Source organism: Aquarana catesbeiana, linkage group LG09 (genome assembly GCF_042186555.1).
Source record: "Aquarana catesbeiana isolate 2022-GZ linkage group LG09, ASM4218655v1, whole genome shotgun sequence".
Lineage (NCBI taxonomy): Eukaryota > Metazoa > Chordata > Amphibia > Anura > Ranidae > Aquarana > Aquarana catesbeiana.
This window is the reverse complement of record NC_133332.1, coordinates 193,737,104-193,757,717: the sequence shown is the minus strand read 5'-3', so window position 1 is coordinate 193,757,717 and position 20,614 is coordinate 193,737,104. Positions and strand designations below refer to the sequence as shown.

Genomic DNA, 20,614 nt, shown 5'->3' with positions numbered 1-20,614 from the left:
ATCGATCAACTTGTGTACAACCAGCCTGTTGGGTTTTTTCCTGACTGATTAGTGCTGCTGGCTCTACTTGGCAGCACTGATCATTGTAGTGTGCCAGTGGGGAAGGCTCCCTCCCTGGCAAAATACGATATCACAGTGGAGGATTCCTTTATCCACATCAAATCTGTGCATGAGGGTATCGGCTCAAAAATTAATCACATATGGCCTCCCTAAGGCAATAACCATATTTATGTCTACTCTGGTAGTGAGAACAAGAAACATCTAAATCATTCAGGAGAGGCAATTCCAATGGATTCACCTAAAATCATTGAAATTAAATTAGTTTCACAAAATAAAATTCCTTCAGCAACACTGAATGACTGCACAGTGGGATCAATTCACTAAAGGATTATGCATCCGCTATGAGGGTCACGTGAGTCATTTTTTTTAAATATCACATTAGATAATAAGAGAGTCAATTCATCAAAGTAAAATATCAAATATGAGGTAAACACCACAAAAAAAGAGATCATTAAAGTCAGTTCATGAAAGAACAAAATTGACTACAAAATAACAATGAGAGGAACTGCACTGGCCAGTAAGTTAAATGTATACAGTGTATCAGTGTAGAAATGTCCTGCCCTGAGCTCAGGAGATAAAATACACTGGAATATTTCACCAGTGGGAGATTGCTCTGTGAATTAAAACATACTAGATTGTTTTCATAGTTTTTTATAATATAATATTTCTGTGTGCATTTATTTACAGAATTATCGTCCTCTGGTGCAGTGTTATAGGGCGTACACACGGTCGGACTTTGTTCGGACATTCCGACAACAAAATCCTAGGATTTTTTCCGATGGATGTTGGCTCAAACTTGTCTTGCATACACACGGTCACACAAAGTTGTCGGAAAATCCGATCGTTCTGAACGCGGTGACGTAAAACACGTACGTCGGGACTATAAACGGGGCAGTGGCCAATAGCTTTCATCTCTTTATTTATTCTGAGCATGCGTGGCACTTTGTCCTTCGGATTTGTGTACACACGATCGGAATTTCCGACAACGGATTTTGTTGTCGGAAAATTTTATCTCCTGCTCTCCAACTTTGTGTGTCGGAAAATCCGATGGAAAATGTCCGATGGAGCCCACACACGGTCGGAATTTCCGACAACACGCTCCGATGGGACATTTTCCATCGGAAAATCCGACCGTGTGTACGGGGCATTAGCGTGTAAAAAAAAAAAAAAAAAGCCAAAAAGAATCCTAAATTTAAGTGATAAATATCTAAAACATATTACATATTTTTAGCGCATCCTGTAAATAATGCATGTTTTTTTCGTAAATTGACTACTTTTGAGATAAATACTGCATGGGTTATTTTAACTCAAAAAATCACGTGGTATTTATCTTTTAGTGAATTGACCCAGTGTGTGAAAATAGCAGAAACAATACATCATGCGTCAAGTCATTGACACATTTCTTAAGGTGCCTACAGACATTATAAATGGGAAATGTTGTGGGCACCTTCATGTCGCAGCATGGGTATATTCTTTTTCAATCACAGACTTTAGCCTTAAAGTTTGCATACTTATAGAAGAATATTTGGCTAGAAATTCAGCAAACAAGTGAAAACATGCCCATCTACATTTAATAATTACACATTGTTACCAAGCTCTTCATATTGTTACCTTTCCGTTGTGCACCCAATCCAAAATCACTCTGGAATTAAAGGGGGTCTCCCCAACACAAAGCAGGCTAAGTGTGTCCCCTACCAGCAGGGTGGAGTTCTCTGCTTTCACTTGGACTATTTCTGTTGGTGAAAACTCTGCAGTAAAATGGAATACAAATTATTTTATATTTCACAATATGGATCAGTGGAAATACACATATTAGATACATTACAGGGATTACACGCAACGGTTGTGCCAATGCTGAGGCATTACAATTTTTTACAAATAGACTCCTATTAGTACCTTTGGATAAAAGTTCACAAAATCAGTGCTATACTCGTGGTTGTACACACAAAACAGATCTATATCCTCCTTTTCAGACGTTATAAAAAGTTTATTTATGACAGTATTTAATTCAATCACCTAGTAATTTTTTTAAAAAAAATTGATGTTCCTAGCCATAACTATGTGTTTTGAGAAATGTATCTTTTGATACAAAAAAAAATATGTTTTTGTATAGATTTGGAAATGCAATACTCTATAAAGAAACAAAATATGAGCTGGCATTTTTGCTAGACACTAACATAGTGCAAACAACTTAAATAATGGGGAAGCACAAAAACATGAAAATGTACACTAAAATGTGATGATAGCATTTAAATAACTGGAAAATTCAAATGGCAAAGGTATACCAGAACTCACAAGTCAGTAGATGTCACCTAAAGGCGCAATAATGCATTTAAAATAGATAATAAATCTGCAAGAATAAAATGTGTATGTTTTAAAGGCATAATCCTTTCCATAACCATCTAAATTGTATGACTAAGTATCTGAGAATTCACTGTAATAGTCAATTAACCATTAATGGCAGCATAATAAAGGCATTGTAGATGGTTAGTTACACCTAGGCAGATTTAATGGAAAGAGCAGACTAAGCTTATTATGGTTAACCCTCAGGATATCAGAGCTTTTCACCCAATGATCTGTAGAGGCTTAGGTTCAGAGTGGATACCGATCTCCCTCTTGACCTCCTATGCAGACTTGTTCATGTGATTCTAATTATGCTACAGTACATAGTATAGAGGACCTATATTCGCTAAAAGTACATATTCCTAATATTGAATAAATAGCAATACAGTGATTGTTTTTATTATAGTTATTTTAATTTTTTATAGTTATTGTTACAAGTATAATTCAAAGTGGCTATAATGTAATTGTTTCTTTCCTAGGACTGCAACTAGGGATCTATAAGGTGCCTGATGTCACATCCTAGGGCTTGTTAGGTTAGGTACACCTCCCAGAACTACATGTCCCATGATATTTTGGGACTGTAGTAAAACATGCAGAAGATGCCCATCAAATGTTCAAAGCACAAATAGGTGGAAAAGACTGGGGTGTGATGCCAAACCTCCAATTGTATGCAGAATATGTACATCAGAACCTGCATATACTACAAGGAGGTGGTGACAGCACCAGTCACCCATCTCTAGGAGAGGGTGCAGCTATGAATGGTCATATTAACTGGAAACAGCAGCAAATACATCCTGTGGAGTACACCTTTTAAGGAAATATAGTCAAGAAAAGATTCACTGTTTTTAAAAAAGATTCTATCAGATCCAGCTAAAGTTTGGGGATTCTTTGGATAAGGTGTATTGCTAGATCTGACTGGAGTTTCGTTTTTAAGAGAGAATTTAAGAATTAAAGTTTCCACTCTCAAAGGACTATTATCACAAAGTATAATCCGATAACTGTTTGCGGTTAAAACTTGTAACAAATAGTATGTTGTACATGAGCTCCATTTTAATTTCAAATGCCCTCATAATGCAACGGGGTGTGCATTGTGTATATAAAAGGTGACCCCCCCCACCAGTGTTTTAGCTTCTCCAAACCCCTGTGACTTTGTTTTGCTGGACAGTGTGGACTATGTATAAAGCACACAGAAGGTGACTGACAGCTTCTGCTGTGCATATTTTCTTATGAGATTGAAGGAATGAACAAACCCCCTTTATACACTCAGTTCTCAGATTATACTCAGCCCTCCTCTCTATGCTGTTCATTGTTTGATGTCAGATCCCCACCCCCTGCCTGCTGGAGCTGAGAAAAAGACTTTGATCGTTGTCTTTCAGAAGGCTATAGAGAAGAGAGGGCTGCAGATAATCAGGTACAATTTGTGTAGGAGGATTTGTTTCATCTGTGTATCACTTTCATTTAATATAATAGTGAGGTAATCTTTAAAAGATCAGTGTTCTGTGATTCACTTGTATTCCCTCCCTCTGAGAGGTCAGTCAGGCTGAAAAGCCCAGAGAGGCTGACCTGTTTTCTGACTAAGCTTAGGACTGATAACTGACATGGTCTGGGCAGAGAGATAAAGAGCCTTTAGTTCTCTTTTATGGTATGCTGACAGTGCATTTGTAAGGGTAATTAAATATGCAGTTGGGCATTTAAATTAAATAAAGATTCACCTTATTCACAAACGCTTTGCAAAGTGAACATTTATGTTGCTAAGTGAAAAGTCTTTAGTGTTTTAGTAAATCAACTCCATTATGTCTAGCTAAAGCTTACAAAGTTATGGATTGCCAAAGGCTTTACTGTTCATTTAATGGGGGCAAGTCAGAATGAAGATTATCAGGAATAGAAGCACAATACACCACTATGACATTGACCTGAAATGTAACACGTGCGGCTTAAGAATCAAATTCTGGAGGGGAGATGGGCGAAGCCTAGCGGAGCAGACATGCATTGTTAGAGCTCCGCACCGCTGAGGAGAGAAGAGAAGGACAAAGCGGAGCCTGCAGGCTCAAAAGGTATCCATTTGAACCTTTTTGCCCCAGGGAACAAACTGTGAAAGTTTGGGCAGGAAATATGGTACTGGGAGGAAACCGTGGCAGAAATAAAAATCACCTCACAAAGAACTCACAGGCACTCACTGCAACTAAAGCAGCTCCAGTCACCTCACAAGATACAGCATCAGGGCGCTCTCACAGACAGAAAATGTCACAGCAAGACTCTCCATTTGAGTCAGATACAGAACAAATCCTCTCACAAACTTCTCCACAAGCCTCCTCAGCATCCCCAGTAATATTATTACAATTTGAAAAGATGCTTCATAAGGCTGTAGCCTCCCTGGCGGTTTTCCCGAGTGTGGCTTGGGTTAAATTTCAGGACCATTAGCGGTAACCCCGAGCCACACTCGGGATTACATCGCAGGATCCTGGTATGGCTTTACTTACCTTGTCCCCGGGATCCTGCGATGTCCCCCGCTGTGTCTGTGGGCTCCGTCCTCCTCTGAAGCCTCTCCGTGCCAGGCTCCGTTCCCTGCTAGCGGCGCGACGCACGGGGGCGGAGCCTGGCAGCAAATTCAAAAAAGTGTAAAATCATAACACATACAGTACTGTAATCTTACAGATTACAGTACTGTATGAAATTATTTCACATCCCTTTTGTCCCTAGTGCTTTGTCCTATGCCCTGCCTTCAGTTTTATGTTATATATACTGTTCTTTCTGCCTGGAAACTGGAGATTGTCCATAGCAACCAAAAAGTGTCCCTTTACATCAAAAGTGGCTTTAGACCAGCTAGAAAACACCGATAGTAAATTAGAACACTTGCAGAATTGAGTGATAGTGAATCGTGGGGAAATTTATTTTATTATTAATTTTTTTTTTTTTAATTATTTATTTTTATTTATTATATTATAAATTATGTTTTTGTGTTTCAAACTTTATCATACCCGGGATATCTACTAGACTCTTGTTTGGACAGATTTAAGTGTGTTATTGTTAAGAATTACAGACCTACAATATAAAACGCCAAATTTCCATGCAAAATAATTGTACCGCTTTCAGCACTTAAAATCCGAAATAATCATACGGCCAGGGAGGTTAAAACAAACCTCAGACCAAATAACAAAAAGCCTAACCAAAGAAATAAGAGAGCTGGGAAACCGCACCTCAGCCCTAGAAATAAAAATGGATGAAATTGAAATTACAACCCAAGTAAATATAACAGAATTGGAACAATTAAAAGAAGAGAATTTAATACTTCAAACTAAGCTCGAAGATTACGAAAATAGAGCCAGACATTCAAACTTGCGCATAAGGGGAATACCTGAAACTGTGACAGACCTGCAATCTACTATTACTGCTCTATTACAAGAACTAAAGCCAGATATCCCTATTGAACGTTTAGAACTGGACAGAGTACACAGAGCCCTCACAGCCAAAAAGAAAGATGGACCCCCACGTGATATAATCACAAAATTTCATTATTACAGAACGAAAGAACAAATACTAATTGCTGCAAGAGAAAAAAAGGAACTTAATTTTCAAGGACACAATTATCAAATTTTTGCTGACCTATCCCAACTTACTATTACTAAAAGACGATCCATGAAACCCCAACTAATGGAACTGCAACGCCACAACATTATGTATCAATGGGGCTTACCCTTTTCAGTCAGATTTAACTACCAAGGTACAATTTACAGAAGCAGATCAGCAGATGAACTACAACAAACCCTTTTAAAATTAAATCTGACAGAACCCACAAGCAGCAACTCTCCCACACGCAGAAGAATGGCATCATCTTCACCTTCAGGCAGCACTCAGAAAATTTCAGAACAAAATGGGAATCATCATTCTCACAAAAGAGGCCGTTATGCCACATCATCCATGGACCAAGAAGATTCAATGGACTGACATCCTAATTCCTGATATCTCTTCATTTATTATACTAAGAGATGGTTCTCTATAAAAAACCTGTATTTATAACTGAATGTAACTGCATTCTGATAGTCACACACTGTGTGGGATCATGTTACATTCCAGTTATATTTCTTATTACTTCTGATTCATATAGCCTTAGAATATATAAGTGAAATAAGGAAATTCTTGTTCAGTTATATATTATCAGGTAATAACAATAGATTTATTACTTTTTAGGACAAATATGTTCAATAATCCAGAAGTAATGGAAGCTTTTTCTTTCTTTTCTTAAAACAAATATATTATTACCTAACTAGTTCCTAGAATTATGTTTTTGTTTATTCTAATCTGAAGCAATACAACCTCAATTTTATGAGTTAACGTATCTAAACAGTTGCATATGAATAAAATATGTAATTGTTTACTCTAAAAGGGTTAAAATCCTAAAATAATTCAAACTATCTTCATCAATACCAAAGTTATTAACAGTACCTTTCTAACTGAATTATTTAGCCTAGGGCAAGACTAACCATATACAACCACCCTGGAATAAATAATTTCAACAAAAACTATATTCTGCACTCCAATTAATGAAACATCATTTTGATGTCTTTTGACATAGCACTTCTCTCCTGTAAGCGGAAGATCCGTGTACCCCCATTAGCCCTCCTCATTCTCCCAACCATATTATGTGGGAGTGTGACGAAGGCACTTATTCCCCTGAGAGCGATATTTATTCTCTTTCATGGGTAAATTGTGATTACTTGCAAAAAATAATTTATACAATGTATCATCTAATCTCATATGTTTTTTGTTTACTCTTTACTCCAGAATTCACTGGTTTCTTTTCTATCTATTCATCTCTTCAGTCCACACAGGTTGATCTGCGCAGTCAGCTCTGCATAACAAAAAGTAAGTCAAAACTATTTGATCTGTTGCCATGGCACCACTGAATATACTTTCCCTGAATGTTCAGGGAATAAATGTCCCTGAAAAAAAGGACCAAAGCCTTCCGTACTTTCCATAACAAGAAGGCTCACATAGTATGCCTCCAAGAAACACACTTCACCAAAGATTCTACTCCAAAATATATTTCTCCTTTTTATCAACAAATTTACACGGCTTCTGCCTGTACCAAGCAAAGGGGAACTCTAATTGCATTTCACCGATCCACACCATTCACCTTATCATCAGAAATTAAAGACCCAGAAGGTAGATACCTGATACTCATGGGTTATATAATGGATACAGCAATCACGGTGATTTCCTACTACGCTCCTAACAAACAACCTACACCATTCCTCTCACATATATTACAAGTGATTAATACACACAAAATAGGAACAGTGATAATGTGTGGGGATTCGAACCAGGTCCTCCTCCCATTTCTAGATAAATCACCTTTTACACCATCCAAAATAACCTCTAGATTACCTTTTTCTCAACTTCTTTCCAAATACAATCTGGTAGATTCGTGGAGAGAAAGTAACCCAATGAAAAAGAAATTCACTTATTTCTCGCACCCTCAACAAACCTTCACCAGAATAGATCATATTTTTCTAACAATAGGAATGATACCAGAAATTATTGCATCAGATATAATTCCGATTCCGTGGTCTGACCATAATGCAGTATACACTACTATAGCCTCAGCCATACCAAAAGCGCATGACCCAACGTGGTACTTACCGGACATAATGCTCAAACACCCACTACATCAGATGGCCATTGAACAAGCTTTAAAGGAATACATATCAATTAATAATACAACAGACATCTCCCCAATAACACTGTGGGAAGCTCATAAGCCTGTCTTGCGTGGTACAATACAAAGACAAATGGCACTATTTAAACTGGAACGCAAAAATCTAGCAAAAAAACTAGAACTCAATTTTAATGCAGCCTACATATCATTTCAAGATAATCCATCTCAGAGTACAAAATCTCATCTGGAAAAATCGAGATTGGAATACGATCTATTTCTCACTGAGTCAGTTGATAAATCCCTCAAACGCTCCAAACACAATTTCTACATGAATAAAAACAAACCAGGTACATATTTGGCTCGGGCATTAAATTCAACTAACAAATCTTTCAAACCAATACGTTTGAAATTGTCAAAAAATGTTTACACTTGTAATCCAGTTAAAATAGTCCATAAATTTCACTCACATCTCGCAACTTTATACAAGACAAACAATGAATTTAATCCTACAGAGGCTGAATCCTTCTTCTCAAAAATAACCTTACCTGAGTTATCTCAGAATCAAAAAAGCAGTTTGGATGAGCCTATAACTATAGATGAAGTTGCTAACGCCATAAAAGACCTAAAACTTAACAAAAGACCAGGCCCAGATGGCTACTCGGCTTTATACTATAAAACATTCTCAGAAATACTCTCTCCCATTCTCACTGAAACTTTTAACAAACTTCTAGATGGACATTCTTTTCGGCAAGAAACACTAATGGCAATTGTTTGTATGATCCCAAAACCCCTTTCTGATGATACTTCCTGTGTGAATTATCGGCCTATCTCTCTGTTAAACCTCGATATTAAATTATTAGCAAAAATAATAGCAAAACACCTCAATAGCATTATAGGAAAATTAATACATAGAGATCAAGTAGGCTTCATGCCAAATAGACAGGCAGGCGATAATATACGCAGGGCAGTGTTATTGGCACATATTGCTAAAAAACAGAAAATCCCTTTATGTTTTCTATCTCTCGATATTAAGAGGGCATTTGACACAGTATCCTGGCAATATATGCAATATTCATTACAAAAATGGGGTTTTGGACCCCACTTTTTAACATGGATCAAAGCATTATATAATAAACCCAAAGCCTATATAAAATATGCTGGATACAAATCTGAAGCCTTTAATATCGAAAGAGGTACCCGACAGGGTTGCCCATTATCTCCCTTATTATTTGCCCTTATACTCGAACCCATGGCCCAATACATCAGAACAAACCAAACTATAACGGGCATTGAAGTAGGAGGTATTACACACAAATTATGTATATTTGCAGACGATATATTACTTTTTCTTTCATCACCACAGGTCTCTGGTCCTAACTTAATACCAGCTCTTGATGGATTTGCAGCCCTATCCGGCCTTATGATTAATCCTAAGAAATGCCTAGTGCTTAATATTTCACTCACAAACATGAAATTGATCCCGGCTAGGGCTGCACTCCCATTCACATGGGCAGAAAAATCAATCCCATATCTTGGAATTCATTTAACAGCATCTCATTCTGACTTATTCTCAACCAATTATCCTCCTGTATTAAGACAGATCACAAATCTAATAAAACAATGGTCGCAACTTCCTTTATCCTGGATAGGGAAGATTAATGCAATCAAAATGACTATTCTACCCAAATTGCTTTATCTATTCAGAGTCCTCCCTATTCCAATTCCTTCCTATTTTTTGAGAATAGTACAAAAAAGAGCAACTTCGTTTATATGGGGCTCTTCTAAACCACGTATACCTATACACACACTACATCTTCCCAAAAATAAAGGAGGCCTGGGATACCCTAATTTTACTAACTACTACAGAGCAGCACATTTGGCCAGTCTGTCCAAATACCATGCAAAACAGGAAATCCCATTATGGGTATTTATAGAGGCTTCAGAAAATGACCCTCTATTAATATCAAATTTATTATGGCTTGATCCTAAAGACCGCTTTAAAATTCATAATCCCATAACTAAACACTTCTTATCTCTCTGGGATAAACTAAAAACCAAATATCAGTTACAATCTCTACACAATCCTCTCCTCTCTTTTATCAGAAATCCGGCCTTTTATCCGGCATGGATCTACCCAAATTCTTTTAAAGCTTGGACAACATCAGGCATTCAGACACTAAATGACTTCATAGCATCTAAATCATTCCTTTCATTCCCATCGCTTAGAGAAAAATATGATCTACCAAACTCTGAGATATTTAGATATCTCCAAATCAAAAATTTCTATACACCATTCCTAAAGGGGGATACACCATTATCCCAATTATCCATTTTTGAATCAATCTGTACAAAAGATCCATTTGCTAAAGGTACAATTTCATCACTTTATAATCAATTATATGGAGTAGCAAATCTTAATAGACCCTCTTACGTTCAGAGGTGGGAGGAGGACCTGGGACGAACTTTAGAAGACACGGACTGGTCTAACATATGGCTCACATCTAAGTCATCTTCACCCAACATCTTAGCACTGGAGACAAATTATAAAGTCCTAACTCGCTGGTACCTTGTACCCGCTAGAGTGGCAAAATATTCACCTAATACCTCAGCTCTTTGTTTTCGAGGATGCCCAGAAATAGGCACATATTTACACATATGGTGGACGTGCCCAGTAATCCAAATCTTCTGGAAGGAAGTCTTCGTGATTGCATCTAAAATATTTAAAAAAATAATACAACCAGATCCATATTTAACTTTACTTAATCTAAAACCGGAATGGTTAACACTCTCTAAATTCAAAATTATGATCCAACTAATAACGGCTGCAAAACAAACAGTGGCCAAGGCATGGAAATCTCCTACATTGGTACTAGCAGAAACAATTCACAGAATGAATAATACAATGTCCCATGCTAAGATGGTAGCCATCAATCAAAATCAAATTCCAAAATTTGAAAAACTTTGGCATCCTTGGATAAAACAACAGTTCCTGTCAAACTTCAATGACTCTGTCCTGTTGCCATGGTAACAGATTAAATGACTTACAGAGACACCCATTCTAAGGCTTCAAAGAGAACTAAAAAGAATAATAAACTGACGAGCGGGACAACCTTGTGGACCATACCTCTACCTTTCAACCCTTTTTCTTCTTTCTCTTTCCTTTTCTCCACCTTACTATTAAAGCTCATTATCAGAATTTATTTGACCTATATACACTCTACTTGTAAACAATATTTATAGTAGGTATAAATCATTTAAATACCTACAAAAGTAACTAAGGAAATGATATATATCTTTAATTTAGGTTTACGTGAACCCAATGTTTAATATTTGAAATTTCATGATATTTACCTATATAAACCCTACTGTAAAACAATGAGCTTACTTTATAGATCCTTGTAAACTTACTTTATGGATGTTTATAACATTGTATACTCAATAAACTTATTTTGACAAGAAAGAATCAAATTCTGGGGATATTATATTTTCCAAAGAATACCCATAGATAGTGATCATGATTTAGCTCTGTTTTGTGAGTTGTGTCTTTTGCTGGTCACAAATGATATCACTTAGCTTCTTGAGGTCCCATTATTGAAAATCTGAGCTCTGCTATGGTAGAAAGCTATAATGAAATTTTAAAATCATTCATTTAAAAGTCAAATTGATCCTTTGGCATAGCTTCTGTGATTGTAAGCACCAGTGTTATTTTACAGAGTGTAACTTTGTATTTCAAGGTTTAGAGGACAGCAACACACAAATCTATGCCTTTGATTGAGTTTTGCTAAGGCTGATAATTAGCTCAGAATTTTCTATTTTAAAGCTGAGCAATTATTTTATTAAATGATCAAATGAATGTCTACTTTTAAAGAAATTAACTTTAAAAAAAGATCAGCTATTACAGGCATATTTCTCTCTACATACCAGCAGTTTTTCTGTAACGCTTATCTAGATTATAATGAATCATTAAAAAGTTTTCAGATACTTTAATTTTGCTGACAAATAAAAAGAATAGATGGAATTTCCTGTCATTTAAACAGGAATTACAGCAAACTCTCATGGCAAAAATTCAGTCTGTCTGGGTTGTTCTGGAACTCGAGAGCTCTTAGAAGAATGTATTTTTTTTTTATTCTTAGTAATCCTATTTGTATTTTCTCTTATACTCTTCCCAGCATAACTAGTATGATTTATCTTCCTGGTCAACAGTTTTGTACTCACTGGTGTCTACTGTATATGTACTGGATGCACTGATTTTTATGGATTCCTTCCAGGAATGGTTCCTAACCTTTTCAAGTCATGATGCACTACATTTTTGTGACACATTTGGGGTTGATTTATTAAAGGATAAGTGTACCCTAACACTTCAATCTTTACATCTGCAGACATCCACAATCTAACACTAACCTATCTAGCCCTGTAAAGAAGAAATCAGCATACATACCTTTTTTGAAGCCGATGCGACCCCGATCACACACTGAGCTGTCAACTGTGATTTCACTGTGGTGGTGGGTGCAGAGGACACAGCCAACAAGTAAGTCTATGGATGACGTCACTCCCTAATAATTTCACAGCCGTTGTCAGCTGTGCCCTCTGCAGAGCTTCCAACGCTGGAGTCCAGACCGGATCAGCTTCAAAAAAGGTATGTATACTGATTTCTTCTTCACAGGGCTAGATAGGTTAGTGTTAGATCATGGATGTTTTTAGATGCAGGGATTTTAGTGTTAGGGTGGACTTATCCTTTAAAGGAATATAGAATGTCCTCTTAGCTTACGGAAAATTGTTCACGTTGAATACCCAATCACGAGTAGCAGAATTAACTAATGATTTAACTGAACACAGCTTCACTTTATCCACTAAGCTAACGTTGTCTATTTGGTTATTTAATCAAAAATTTCTGCCGTTTAAAAAAATTATACACTTTTCATCAATTCAGACACTAAGGCTACCCATTGCAGCTACTTCATCTATAGCATTTACCTTCACTTGGGTATGTTTCAGTGCCTAGGTGACCAGGGTTTTTGTGCTTGATTATTTTATCTAGGTTAGTTGATCATTCCCCATCACATTGCTTGGAGCAATAGGGGAAGGGCAGTTCAAGGTATAATCAAGCAGTTCACAAAATACCAAAAGAAATAAACACTAAGCATAGGGGAACTGACAGGAGTCAAGATAGGATACAGGAGTGTAGTTGAGAGTCACTCAAGTGGTTGTTGCCAATGGATAAGTAAGTGGAATGTCAAACCAAAACACAAATCAGAATGGTGGGAAGGGCACTATTAACTGACTTACAAAATTTCATTTGTTTTGTTTTATTTTTTAAAACATATTTTTTATTATATAATAACAGAATAATAAAAATCTAAGATGACGGTTACTTTGCACCTTGATCCAGACCTCCAGGATTAGCTAAATTGTTTTTATTTTGAGGAAGTTCTGGCAACAAGTTAATGACTATAACAGCTACAGTTGAAAAGTATCTGAGAACAGAAAGATCCTCAAGGACCAGGCTAAGCATGAACCACTCATACAAAGTGACTTTGTGTGCTGTATAAATTCTATTAAGTTAATGAAATGCTAAATCCTTGGGATTTAGTTATTAGTATCAAGTTTACTCTCAATTTCCTCACTTGTCATTCATTTTACTAGGAGCTCAGCCAATGAAACATGATAATTGGCTCTTGCTCACTCTCTGAACAAATGTTGATGTATTTGATGTGGCAAAATGCTACAGAAAATGTGATGTATCAGCTACGTTTACAATTACTAAGACAATACATGGTGGGTTATACTTTACATACACGTGACATGTTTTACCTCACCAAGGGGAAGAACTAGGTATTGGGCTTAAGGCTGGGTATTTTTTTAATTAATTTAACTCAAATAACTGGAGATGGCACATTGAGCATAAAACACACATTGTACAAAGCATCAGCTATAAGTGACCAGCAATGGCACTGCACAAATGCAGTATGTATAACTGTTCAGCGTATATCAAACATTGTATATAAAGTGTATGCAGAACTGAGATTCATTTTTTGTATTGTAGATAACATGTACTCATTAGAGACTTTCTCGAAATCACAGTCAGTAAAAGAAATCTAGCTCAGAAACAGAAACAGTCTCTGAAAACCAAATAAGAACTGGGAAATGCTCCAACAATTGATGCTCAAGTTTGTTTTGTGATGGTACCACACAATTAATTATTTTTAACACTTATTATTCTGTTATTTTAGCAGGCCTCCAAATTTTTTTACATCCTCTATTTCATATACAGTTTTTATAGGGTAATATTTTATTTACCAAGAACATGTAACATTTTGAAAAAAAATATTTAAATTTTGCCACTCTTTAAAGTAATTGTAAACCTTTGTTTTTTTTTTAATAACAAACATGCTTCACTTACATGCTCTGTGCAATGATCCTTCACAATTCAGCCCCAATCCTCCTATTCCTCCCCACTTGCGAGTTCACTCCAAAGCAAGCCGCTTGCCACGGGGCACTCGCACGGGCTCGATTTCGAGTTGCGCTCTGTGTGTCTAGTGACACATAAAGCGTGTCTCAGCCCTGCCCCCCTGCTGTCTGCTCACTGGCCATGACTGATAGCTGCAGGAGCCAATGGTTTTCTGTCCAGTGAAGGGAGGGAGCCACAGCTCTCAGGCACAGCAATGGATCGAGATTGGGCTTGGGTAAATATAAGGGGCCTGCATACAGAAGGTTTTTTTTACCTTAATGCAGAGAATGTATTAAGGTAAAAAACCTTTTGCCTTTAGAACCACTTTAATCAAAGATTACAGAGATACACAATGATATTTTATATTTCATGGTTAGAGGGTATTTTTCTTTATACTACCCTTACTGTATTTTAAAATGTAGACAGGCTGACATACAACTATTAGCAGACAGACGGTGTTTGACAGCTACTGACACAGCAAGGCAGACAAAGAATTTAACATGTGCTTCTGCGTAAAATCATGGGTGGAATGTAATGTTATGCCTGGTAAACATAGGGTAATATTGCCTAAAAGCATGCAATCACAACCCTTCCTTGTGACTAAGCTGTCCAGCTGAATCAAGATATGGAAAGAGTAGAAAGAGTTTACCTAGGTCTAATAATCAGAGAAAAAGATATAAAGTATGCTTTAGAAAATGTATAGATTGAAGTACATCTGATTCCTAACTAAGGGTCCTCACAGGTCCTGAGAATATCACCAATGAAACAGTGGACATAAAAACACCGAGAACTGTAACTATAAGATAATTAAATATAATAGTAGCCCTTCATTTTTCCTTATGGGACAGAGTCCCTTTGAAAGTTAAAGTATACTGGGGTGGGGGATGGGAATGGAATTAGGGTCACACAAAACCCCTCTTCTTCAGGGCTAGAAAAAATGAAAATATTTATGAAGGCTAGGTATGTAAGTACAAAGTATTGAATGATAATTACCACATGCAAGGCTAAAAATCACTTTATACAGTATATACTTAAAACCATGTGATTAATCAGAACTATTCGCAATAAACAGGATAAACCCAACAAGTATTGAGAAATGTAAAAACCCATAAGATACAGCACACACTAATTAGATACAATTCTCAGAATCACTGTGATTTGACAAAAAGTTTTGACTAACAACAAAACAATTTGCCTCTGTTCACAGCATGGATGTGAACTGCCAAGCAAGAAAACCAACCAGTCAAAATAAACAGTAAGAAAAAAAATTACGTACAAAAAGGTATTCATAATAACTAAGCATGAAAGTTTGAAATGTTTAAAAGCAAAACTAATTTTGCTACTGTAATAACACTTTTTGTCCAATAGATAAATAAAGCCATCATAATATTGCAAAAATGAATAACTCATGCTGGGATTGATTTACTAAAACTTGAGAGTGCAAAATCTGGTACAGCTCCGCATAGAAATCAATCAGCTTCCAGGTTTTATTGTTAATCTTAATTGAACAATCTGAAGTTAGAAGCTGATTGGCTCCCATGCACATCTGCACCAGATTTTCCCCTCTCCAGATTTAGTAAATCAGCCCCACTGCATTAAGGCTATGACTAAGGCTACACGCCGAAACACGTAATCCCTGTATTATTTTGTACCACACCTGGATTAATAAATGTATTCATTGCGAAAGAGCAAGCTGCCGGCTTTCCTTTATCTACAACCTAACTGTATGTTGGAAACATCATGATGTAATAATTGTATATATCATGTAAAGAGATGCTGGAAACTGTTATAGTAAGGTTTACTTGCAGAATGTCAGAAACAAGTCAAAATCTAATTAAAATGTAGATATATCAGGGAAAAACAACTGTGTGGTGATAATATAAGATTAGATGTGAATAGAAGAAATGTGGAAACAAGGGACTAATAACTAATGAATTGTAAGACTGAGCTGTTTGTGAAAAGGTAAAGTACATGGGGCAAAAAAACCCCATGTAACAGATAATAATAAATAATAAACATTAAAGCGTATCTAAATTTAAAAACGAACATTTAGTATATTGCTGTTTAACAAACAATAAATATGGCAGCTGCATTCATTTTGCTTTGTAGCCTTTTTTCCCTAGTTTTTACCTGGTAATCCAGATACTACAACACTCCCTGTGTTGGTGGCTAAACTTTATGGAGAAGCAACAGAGCCACCCTTGAACAGCAGCATTGTCAGTCCAGAGAGAAGGTAGTGCTAGCCCATGCATTCATAATTTTTTTTGTTCAACCACTAGGTTGAATGAAGGTAGTGAAGGTTGAGAAGGTAGTGCTAGCCCATGCATTCATATTTTTTTTTGTTCAACCAGTAGGTTGAATGAAAAAAAATATCCAATTCCCCCATTCACACATTTGAGGTGGATGAGGGAATCCCTCCGCTGTGCTATCTTCTGATGATGGGGAACCTTCTCCACCATCAGCATACAATGATCTGTGCTGTTAGCTATAGCCAGTGGCACCGATTATCTGGGAAAAACTCAACAGGCTGATTGTACAGAAGTTGATCAGTTGATCAGTAGATTGACTTCTGAACAACCAGGGTGCCTATACATGGATTGAAATTTGGCTGGTCCCTGCTAAACCTGTTGAATTTAGATCCATGTATGCCAGTTTAGACTAGACGATTTAGATGGACTTGACTAACAAATTAAAGTTGAACTCCAGCAACACTTTATAAGCAGTTACAGCAACAATGTTTTTCCTTTTGGAACAAAGGTTTTACATAAACTAATAATCGCTGACCATTGCGAGCAGTGTCAGTGGTAAATAGTTTATCTCAATTCTCTGTCACTTTTACTGGACAGCTTGGTCTGTTAAAGGAAGTTAAAAATGAACATACTTACTGGCTGTAGCAATAAGTGAAGCTAAAGGAGAGAAAGACTTAAAAAAGAAAACAAATGCAGCCACTACATTTAGCTGTTGACATGAGGAAACAGTCCTAAAGACACTTGTGTAAATTGAAATAAGATGTAAATGTGAAATAAAAAGTAAGATATTAAATAATACTTTTAAAAAAGGTAACAACAATGTCTCGGAAAAATGTGGACAGAAATGCCAATGGCCATGCCAAGCGGAGGACAAAACTGTGGACAAAATAGGGGGAAATCATGATTAAGATGAAATACTGATAGTGATTAAAAAGTCTGTTAAAAATGTTAAACTTTTATGTTTAGTTATTATGAGTATCCTTGTGTTTATTTTTTATTTATTATTCAAAATTCATTGCCACTGGTTGTTTTTTTTTTTTTGTTTTGTATTTTTCTTTTTATGTTTGGCAGTTCATTTCCATATTATGAATTTACTGTAATTTTTCAGATTTTTTTTGTTAGTTAAAACTTTTAGTGAAATGACAGCGATTCTAATGCCCCGTACACACGGTCGGATTTCCCGACGGAAAATGTTTAATGGGAGCTTGTTGTCGGAAATTCCGACCGTGTGTAGGCTCCATCAGACATTTTCCATCAGAATTTCTGTCACACAAAATTTGAGATCTGGATCTCAAATTTTCCGACAACAAAATCCGTTGTTATAAATTCTGATAGTGTGTACACAATTCCGACGCACAAAGTCCACGCATGCTCAGAATCAAACAGAGCCGCACTGGCTATTGAACTTCCTTTTTCTCGGCTCATCGTACATGTATGGGTTGTTACATTTCACAATATGTTTTAGGTTTCTCCTGTTTTTTTAGGAAAAGTTCCAATTCATCACATGGTTTTAAGTACATTTTATGTAATATGATTTTTATCCTTGGATGTGGTCATTTGCATTCTATACTTTACATTTATATACCTATTCTTCATATTATATTCTATATTCATAAACTTAATAACCTATCCTGAAGAAGGGGGTTTTAGTGTGGCCCTTGAAACATGGTGGCTGTTTTGTGTGTTCCTTCTGTAAACCAATTTTATTATTAAACGATTTTAGACTCTTGGACATTTGTTTGCACTCTTCTTAGATTGTGTACAGTTTATTGCCATCTGTGTCCCATTGTGGAGATTTCCCTTCACTTCCTGTCCTGCGGACGTAACAGGAAGTCAGAAGAACTCTCCAAGGTGTGCCAGAAAAGGTATCCTCACTGGAAGACTTTCCTCTGTTCCTAAGTGCTGGTGACAACTGAAATTTCTCATCACTTTAGTCCCAGTGACAGTGGTCACCAGAACAAGTAGAGAAAGTGAATCGCCCTAGAGGGGACACACGGAGCTGTAAAAATCTGATATAGGTTCTGTCCTTTCACTACTGGATGTTTGGGCCTCAAATACACTTTAAAGCTTTGACACTGAGAGATGTTAGTACCAACATATGACAGCACTTTGTCACTGAATGAAAATGCTTATTAGGAAATGATAGATCAGCATTCCAACACAGTTTTTGACATGTCTGTAAAAAAGTTCACCCTTCTGTTCTTAGATCAGGGATGACATTAACAGAAATATCTGAATATATGAGAATACCAGAAATATGGTGCCTTTGTCACATGGAAGGTGATGTCCATTTAGTGGTATCAACAGTTATTTCTACTTTTTAAACATATTCTTTTTCTGAACATGAGAGTCTGCTGCTTACCTATGTTTTGTTTCCAGAACAGAGATTTGAAAAGCTTCCCTTTGACTGTAGTGACACATTGCAACATTTCATTAAGACTGTAATGACGTGATGAGATTGTAAATCCAATCTTTGGATCCCATTCCATTCCAGGCAGGTTGACTTCAACTGCACTACGGTACTGAAAAAGAATAAACATTTTAGGACTAGAACTTTATCCACTAACTTCTTATATGGTGCATATAATACAAAGTGATTTTTTTTTTTTCTCAAACAAAAAGGTTTTTATTTCAGCAAGAAATTATTACATACAGTTCCGGAACAGACATGTTAGAGTATAAAATAGCGGTACAATCAGACATGGAGATAACACATATTGTATCCCTTTTCCCCCATATTTTCCCAATCAAGCATATCATAGTATTGCGTCTCACCCATTAAACCTCCACCTGCGCATCCATAGCTTCAGCAAAACAGAATACAATCGTTTATTCTTATTTATGGCAACAGTACAGTTATCGGTTTTTCTAAAATAAACGGTCCATCACTAGATCTACTGGCGCGAGTCCGGGGACTCCCAGCCACTGCGCCCAGAGTTTTTCGAATTTTTTGGATGTTCCCCTGTGTTGGAAAATAATTTTTTCCAGACGGATGGTGTTTCCCATCTGTGTGATCCACTCCTGTTTCGTGGGAGGGTCTTCAGATTTCCAATGCCTAAGAATTAACATACGTGCCTGAAATAGAGTTCTATTGACGGCTTGCTTAAGAATATCACCTGTCAATAAGTCATCTACTATCCCTAATAGGCATGGTTTGGGGTCTAATGGTATCTGTACCTGAAAGACCATATTAATGGTATCCAGCACTTCTTTCCAATATAAATGAAGTTTAGGGCACCTCCATAGGAGGTGAATAAGATCTCCGTGTTCTCTACAGCATCTTGTACATGTGGGGTCTGTGCCAACACCCATACGGGCAAGCCTAGCCGGTGTATAGTGTACCCTGGACAATATATACAACTGGGACAGTTTTTAAGCAGCATTCAATGAGCACAGGGGGACCGCCTGCAGAGCCTCGTCCCACTGTTCCTCTTCAAACGCGCCAACATCCTGCTCCCACCTGGTCATAACCTTCAATGGCGAGTCCCCCATAACCAAGCCCAGAAGCATAGCGTAGCAGTCCGATATGAACCCTTTATATGTATTTATTTCTAGGAGGAAGTTAAAGACAGGCGCGGGTTCTAGAGTCCAGGTCTCTGGACCTCCCTGTGCATCTATCGCATGTTTAAGTTGCTGGTAGTAAAAATTCATGGAGAGCGGTAACCGGAAGGCCTCTCTAAGTTCCGAGAAGGATCTCAGCTTGCCATCTTGGAATATATGCGTCATGTGTGATAACCCATATTGTTTCCATTTCCTCCCATATGGTATTTTTGCTATTTCCATGTAGTGGTTATTTTCCCAAATTGGGCTATATTTAGTATATCCTTGTACTTTCTGTAGCATCCTGGTCTTATTCCA

General features: G+C 36.9%; 1 protein-coding gene across 3 annotated transcripts in view; it reads right to left on the bottom strand.

Annotated features, from left to right (window-relative positions):
- LOC141108162 (vascular endothelial growth factor receptor kdr-like) overlaps nt 1-20,614 on the bottom strand; it is a 308,462-nt gene that overhangs the window by 166,481 nt on the left and 121,367 nt on the right. For all 3 annotated transcript variants that reach the window (XM_073599472.1, XM_073599473.1, XM_073599474.1), the window contains exons 5-6: nt 19,119-19,278; nt 1,672-1,808 (exon numbers count right to left, since the gene is read on the bottom strand). In XM_073599472.1, the coding sequence (XP_073455573.1) occupies nt 1,672-1,808; nt 19,119-19,278 (297 nt within the window). The remainder of the gene's footprint in view (nt 1-1,671; nt 1,809-19,118; nt 19,279-20,614) is intronic.